The sequence below is a fragment of the Ictidomys tridecemlineatus genome, chromosome 1 (genome assembly GCF_052094955.1).
Source record: "Ictidomys tridecemlineatus isolate mIctTri1 chromosome 1, mIctTri1.hap1, whole genome shotgun sequence".
In the NCBI taxonomy this organism is placed as follows: Eukaryota; Metazoa; Chordata; class Mammalia; order Rodentia; family Sciuridae; genus Ictidomys; species Ictidomys tridecemlineatus.
The window spans coordinates 121,549,483-121,557,411 of record NC_135477.1 but is presented as its reverse complement, the minus strand read 5'-3'; the positions used below and the strand labels follow the sequence as shown (position 1 = coordinate 121,557,411).

General features: G+C 36.7%; 1 protein-coding gene across 1 annotated transcript; it reads right to left on the bottom strand.

Moving 5' to 3' along the window:
• On the bottom strand, positions 1–3,388 carry LOC101966019 (protocadherin beta-5). The gene has a single exon (XM_005324263.5). The coding sequence runs from the start codon at positions 3,190–3,192 to the stop codon at positions 805–807; it is 2,388 nt and encodes a 795-aa protein (XP_005324320.2). The 5' UTR covers positions 3,193–3,388; the 3' UTR covers positions 1–804.
• Between the last annotated feature and the right edge of the window lie 4,541 nt (positions 3,389–7,929).

The window sequence follows — 7,929 nt, the reverse complement described above, 5'->3', positions numbered from 1 at the left end:
TGAGGACCTCGAGAGTTCTGAATTTATTGGAGGTATTTAGGATATAATTCAGGCTCTGAGATTATTCTTTGAATGTGATTATGTGAAGCAGTGATTTAACAGTTTTATTTAGTAAAGGAGGATGACAAATTATATGATAGACTCCCTTTAGTTTATCTTAAATGAGATTTTTAAAAAAAATTTAAATCTTCGTATTTATGGAACACTTAAACAATATTTTAAGTAAGTCCTAACCAAGTAAAATATCAATGTCTTGCATATGAGATGTTCACAACAAGAAAAGGCCACACTTTTGTATATGAATACATTAATTAAGTGAAAAGTTAACATACAACTTGAGAAAAACAAGTAGACTAGATTTTATGCTCTTGGCTGATCAGTGGACTTAACCTAGTAGTACATATAGCCAATCATAAATTTAGTTCAAGGCCAACACTGTGGTATTGGAAGATAAATTATATGTTAACAATGGGTGCCACAAATACATGGAAATTCAAGATTTCATACAAACCTTTAAATGGGTCATGAAATTCATTAAGTTCACTAAAATAAGAAGTTTTTACTTGCTTAATTTACATTTATTAAAAGCTGAACATCAAGAGAAGATTAAATATGGAGAAAATACACATTTGATATGATTATAAATGCTATGAGTAATGCCATTAAAGGAAGAAACTTAGAGCTATCCGGAATGTGCATAGGAATGGAACAGTGGTTATGAGTGCTTTAACATCAATAGAATTATTTAAGAGAAAGAAGTTGCAATAGCAAGTTCGCCAAAATTTGTGAAAAGAATTACAACAATTAGCTGAATACAAAGCTATTTCTGCAGTTGGAATTCTCCTTAACTTCTCTCCCAGCCTCCGAAACCAAGAGGTTGGGGAATATGGGCTTCAGGAACTTGAACTCGCCAGTTCCAGAGTCTCCAGCCAGACATACCTCATACTGGTAGCTCTGGGACAGTGTCCCAGTGCCGCTGACGTCCACCAGGTGTCCAGGAAAGTGGCCCTCAGGCATAGAGCAGACACCCAGCGGCGCCGCCCTGCGCCTCCTGCACAGCCTCACAACCACGAACACCAGCACAGAGAAGAGGAAGAGCGATGACACAGAGGCCAAGGCGATGACCAAGTAGACAGTGAGCAAGTCCCCCTGCCTGCGCTCGGGCGCCACTTCCGGGAGTGGCAGGTAGGGCTGGGAGAAGCCATCCACCAGCAGCACGTGCAGCGTGACGCTGGCAGACAGCGGAGGCTCGCCATTGTCCTTGACCAGCACCACCAGCTTGTGCCTGGCCGCGTCGCGCTCACTCAGCAGCCTGGAGGTGCGCACCTCGCCATTGTGCGCCCACACGCCAAACAGCCCTGGCTCCGTGGCCTTGAGCAGCTGGTATGACAGCCAGGCGTTCTGGCCCGAGTCTCCGTCCACTGCCACCACCTTGGTGACCAGGTAGCCCTGCTCTGCAGCTCTGGGCACCAGCTCGGTGCAGGGCGCAGAGGCGTTCTGCATTGGATACAGCACAAAGGGCGGGTTGTCATTGTCGTCCAGCACCACCACTCGCACCAGCGCCTGGCTGCTGAGTGCGGGCGAGCCTTGGTCTGTGGCGCCCACGCGGAACTCAAACGCCTGCAGGGCCTCGAAGTCCAGCGCCCTCAGCGCGAACAGCTGCCCATTGTCTGCGTTGATGGAGACCAGCGAGGCGAGGGGCAGGTGCGGGTCCTGGTTTGGCAGCAGCGAGTAGGTGATCTGGGCATTGGTGCCTGAGTCTCTGTCTGTGGCACTGATGCTGCCTATTTGCAGGGCAGGGCTGTTGTTCTCGCGCACCAACAGCCTGTAGGTGGTTTGTGTGAAAGCAGGTGCATTGTCGTTGATGTCAGAGACAAGGATAGTCATGTTGTGTTCAGTTTTCAACCTAGGTGACCCCAAATCAGTGACTGTGATGGTGATGTTGTACTCTGCTCTGCTCTCTCTGTCCAATGGCCTCTCTGTCACCATGGAGTAAAAGTTCTTAAATGTGGGCTTCAAGAGGAAGGGGAGATCGTTTTGTATGGAGCAAACCACCCTACCATTGTCCCCAGAGTCTGGATCAGAAACGCTGAAAATAGCAACTACAATCTCTGGGGAGTTTTCTGGTATAGAGCTGCTGAGTGTGGACATGGTTAGTTCAGGAGCATTGTCATTCACATCCACCACTTCTATGGCCACTGTGCATTTCCCTACAAGGCCTCCACCATCTGTGGCTGCAATTTCTATGATATAATGTTGGGTTGCCTCAAAATCCAAAGCCCTTTGCAGACGAATTTCTCCTGTTAATTTGTCTATTACAAATGGTTGAGAAACTTCATCACCTTCCAGTAGAGAGTAGTTTACACGCCCATATGTTCCTACATCTAAATCTCGAGCAGATACAATGAGAACTAAGGAGTTTATGGGACTGTTCTCAGGAACCTGTACTTCATACAGGGATTGTAAAAATTCCGGGGCATTATCATTCATATCTACTACTTCAATGTGTACTGTGACAGTCCCAGACCTGGGTGGCATCCCACCATCCAGTGCTGTGAGGATTAAACTGAGTTCAGACTCTTCCTCCCGGTCCAGAGCTTTGTCCAACACCAGCTCTGGGTATTTTCTGCCATCTCCACGATTGTGAGTAGCAACACGAAAATTGGAATTGGGGCTGATTGTGTAGTTCTGAACACTGTTGCTACCCATGTCCAAGTCCTGAGCTGATTTCAAAGGAAACACAGTCCCTGGCTGGGCGCTCTCTGGGATTCTAAGGAACATTTCCCTGTCTAGGAACTCTGGAGAATGGTCATTTACATCCGTGAGTTGCACATCAATTTGAAACAACTGCATCGGGTTTTTGAGTAACAGCTGGAAATGCAAAATGCAGGGTTCTGTAGCCCCACACAGCACCTCTCTGTCTAGTTTTTCCTGTAGAAGCAAATTGCCGGTTTTTACATCAAGCTGTAAGAGCTGTTTGCTGCCTTTGTGATGGATTCTCGCACCCCGAGTGGCCAGTTCTCCCACCCTGAGCCCCAGATCTTTTGCCAGGTTGGCCACAGAGTATCCACTTTCTGTTTCTTCTGGCATGGAATATCTAATTGCCTCAGAATCAACCTCCCACAAAAACAACAGCATAGCAAGAAAAATGACTTGCCTTTTGTGCGGGGATTTTGCTAGAGCAGTCTGCATTGTTCAAATCCGTCCAGAAGGTGCAGTTCCTTCAACTCGGTATACAGTCCACTCAGACGATTTGGTTAAATAATCTTGAGTTAAATATTTCTATCTGACATGCACTTAGAAACGTGCCTTGTCTGAAGATCTGTCTTCCGGAGCTCGCTTAAAATGCCTCCTTCTTTGGGGGAGCTTTCTGAGCTCTGATTCCCAGCTCAATGGCGTCCCTGGCATCTAGAGCCCATTATTCACTTGCTTATCCTGCAGCGCCACCAGGTGTCTTTACTTACTATTGCATATAATATTTGCCATTTCATTCCAAATTCTAAACCTGCTGTGTATCAATACCCTTTTGGTCGCAAAAGCACTACCTTGAAGTTATTAGAATTTCTAAATAAACGTTTTCTAATTTAATTTTCAGTAAAAAACCTGTACAAATAAAATAAATTGATATATTAGACTTCATTTATGAAGAAACCTTTATTGTGGGTTTACGATTTATTGAATTTATAAGATTAATGATAATGTATAATTACAAAATTTCAATTTTACAAAAGTTACTTTGATTTCTAAGTGTAACATTCTATCATGAAAAGTAAAAAAATATCACAAATCATATGTGTACAACTCAGTGTATACTCATTTTTTATTAAAGGTAGAGATTTTTGCTAAGTGTCATCTTTCTTCATATGTGTGTACTTTATGCTCATTTTAAAGTTATATACAACATTAGAATATACTTTTATATAATCAAATGCATGGAAAATATTTTTGTATAATTCACTTCTGAGCTGTCCCAGAAAGTCAAATTTGAATGTTTTCTCTGATATGTGGAAACTAATGGCAAGATGGCTGGGGTATTTGGAGAATTCCATCAAAATATAGGAAAGATTAATAGAGTAGTCCAAGGGAAAGATAGAGGGACCAAATAGGGGAAATAACAGTAGAATAAATTGAAGCAAGCTTTCATATGTACATACATGAATATATCACAGTGAATCTTAAGTCAATTAATTTTAAAGTGCATACACTAATATAAAAGGATTCTAGATTAAAAATTGAAGCAATACCAAAACTCAAGAATTCTTCTTTCATTGTTTGTTTTTACTTTCCCCCAAAAGGCAAGCACCATCCTGACTTCTATTATCATAGCTATCTCTGCCTTTTTTGAACTTGTAAACAAATGAAGATATAGAGTATTACTATTATGTCAACCTTGTTTCAGTTAATATTCTATTAAGTAAAACTGATCTGTGTCATGTTATTCTAATGTTTTTTGTATGCATTGGTTTTGTATGTATATACCATGGTGGTTTATACATTGTGAAGTGGCCGAAAATTGGGGCTTTTCCAGCTTTAAGATTTTTTTTTTTTGGTTCTACCACAATACATGTTGAATATGCTCATAGGATTTGGATTTTTGTGCATTAATGCATGCATATATATTTAGATTTTTAAATATTGTAAAATATTTTTCAAAAGTAGTAATAATGCCAGCAAAGTTTGGGAGTTCCAGTTTCTTCATATTCTTGTCAACATTTGATGTTGTCTTTTCAGTTTTCACCATTCTACTGAGTGTGTGATCATATCATATTGTGATTTTAGTTAGCATTTCCTTGGTGCTTTATGAAACATGCACATTTTCACAAATTTGTTGGCTATTAATTTACATTTTTATGAAGTGCTTGTTGAAGTCTTTTGTATGTTTTTCTATGTGGAACATTTGCCTCTTTCCTTTTAGACTGGAAAAGTGTCTTCTATATTGTTGAAATATCTTTTTCAGATATATGAATGCAAATATGTCTTCCCACCATATGCTTGTTTTTTATAATTTTTGAGATCTTAATGGTTACACATAGAAGTTGGGTTCTATGCTTTTATTTAAAATTTATTATGGTGACATTGATCAAGCAGTCTTTAATTTGGTCTGATTTATCAATACATTTCATTATAGTTGGCAGTTTGTGTGTACTAGTTAAATATTTTGCACACTCCAAAGCATGTTATATTCTTATGTGTTTTGAAAAACTAATAACTATATTTTACCAGTTGAAAACTATAATCAACTTTAAATTACTTTAAGTGAGTAATGTTAGGATAATTTTTCATGGAAATATCCAAATGACTTTGAACCATTAATTGGGAAGATGCTTCCCATTATTTCTGAAATGACATTATTGTCTTAAATCAGGTGACCACACGTTGGCTTAAGTATTTTATTTTTCTGTTTATCCTACAATACCACATTCTATTGATTACCATAGCCTTATCATTGAATTTTGTATATAAGAGGTAAATCCTCCATTTAAAAATCAATGGACTGTTTTAAAGAGAAGTTTTAGACTCACAGAAAATAAATCAGAAGGCAAAGAGATTTTCCATATATCCCTGTTCCCACACATCCACAACCTTTCCTATTATCAACATCTCCTATTAGAGTTCTACATGTCTTACAATTGCTGTCCCTACATTAACACATCATCATCACTAAGCCTATAGTTTAAATTAAGGTTAATTACTTGTACTGTACATTGTATGAGTTTTGACAAGTGTGTAATGACATGTATTCACCTTCAGAGTATCATACAAGGTAAATTCACTGCCCTAAAAATCACCTAGTATCCCTCACCTGAACTCACTGTAAACCACAGATATTTTTACTGTCTCCACAGTTTTGCCTTTTCCAAAATGTCATGTAGTCAGAGTAGTACATTATAGAGTCATTTGAGATTGATTATTTCATTTAGCAGTATGTATTGAGATTTTTATCCATGACTTTTAATGGTTTGATGGACATTTATTTATTTCTTTTGTGTGTTGAATGATAATATTCAATGTCTGGCTGTACCACAGTTCACTTATCCATTTGATTATTGTTGGACATCTTGATTTTGACAGCTATGAATATAGCTACTATAAACATCACCTTGCAAGTTTTTGTGTGGTTCTAAATTTTCACCTCTTTTGAATATATACTAAGGAGTAAGACTGCTGCATCAAATAGTTAAGAGTATATTGAGCTTTGTAAAAAGATGCCAAACTGTCTTCCAAAGCCAGTTGTACCATTTCTCATTCCCATCTGCAGTGAATGATAATTCTTTTTTGCTCCAATCTTCCTCAGCTTTTGGTTTTGTCAGTGAGCTAGAGTTTGTACATTCTAATGGTTTCGAGGTGGTATCCCAATGTTATTTTAATTTGCATTTCCCTGATGACGTATGATATACAGCATGTTTTCACATGCTTATTTGGCATCTATCTATTTCTTTGGTAAATTTGTTTGTTATTTTGTCCAGTTTTAAATGAGAATGATGGTTTTCTTATGTTGAGTTTTAACAGTCCTTAATAATATGCTTTTTTCAAATATTTTTCTAATATGTGACCTGTCTTTTCATTTCATTTGTAGACTCTTTGGCAGAGCAGAAAATTTTAATTGTACTGAAGTCCAACTTATCAATTATTTCTTCTATGGACCATGCCTTTGGTGTGATATCTCTAGTTTTATTCTTTTTCTTCTAGATCGCTTTGATTTTTATTGTACTATTGTATTTCTATACAAACTTTATATTCAGTGTGTTACTTTTCAAAAAGAAATTAAGTAAAATTTTGTTTAGGATTTTATTATATCTATAGATTGATTGGAGAAGAACTAGCATTCTCATCATTCCCATTATTGAGTCTTTCAATTAGTGAACATTGTATATTCCTCATTTTAGTTGGATTATCTCATAATGTTTTGTGGTTTTCAGTGTAAGATTATTATGAATATTCTATTAGATTTCTTTCCAGGTATTTGATATTTTAACTATTGTAATGTATATTTCAACTTTTAGTTTTTGTTATTGTTGGTGTATACAAAGGCAATTCAGATTTGTATATTGACCTTGTATCCTGTGACATTGCTAACTTTATTTAATAATTGCTAATAAATTGTAGATTCTTCATGCTTTTTATGAAATAATTATCTTTTTTAAAAAGAGGATTTCTTCCCTTCCAATTGTTGTGCCTTTTGTTCCTTCTTTGTCTTATTCCACTGATTAGGGCCAATAGTAAATTACTGAATTGAAGTATTAAGGTTGGGAATCCTATTCTCATTCTTGATCTCCAGAGGAAAGTTTCCAATAATTTACCACGAATGATGTGCACTATAGGTTTTAAAAGAAACTTTGATAGTTCCCTTCCATTTTCATTTGCTAACAATTTTACCATTAATGTGTTCTGAAATATATCAAATGACATTTGATTTACCTACTGAGATGATCATTTTATTTTCTCTTTTATCTGTAAATAACAGATCAAATTTCAAATATTAAGCTGCACTGCATTCCTGAAATAGTCACTATTTTCTCTTAATTTATTGTTTTCCTCTTATATATCTCTGAAGTTTATTTGCTTAATATTTAAAATAAAATTCTATATATGTTTATAAAAGAAATCGGTTTGTTATTTTTCTTTCTTATCTGTCAAATTCAGGTTTGGGTGTCATAACTACTCAAATTTTGATGGAGCTTAAATGATTTCAGAAATGTCTTTAATTTCTCTTTTCTAAGTTTTTATAAGTTGGTATTAATTTTTACATAATTATTTGAAAGAACCTATCACACTGAGGTGAAAAGTTTTAATACAATATTTATTTAATAGATTTGACTAATCAGATTTTCTATTTATTCTTGCTTCATTTATGGAAAACTGGGTTTTAAAGGATATTTTATATGAGTTGTCAAATTTATTGGCATGAAGTTATTCATAATAGAATCT

What these genes read in the sequence shown, in the direction of transcription:
- LOC101966019 (XM_005324263.5), bottom strand. Translation starts at nt 3,192, where the DNA reads ATGCAGACTGCTCTAGCAAAATCCCCGCACAAAAGGCAAGTCATTTTT.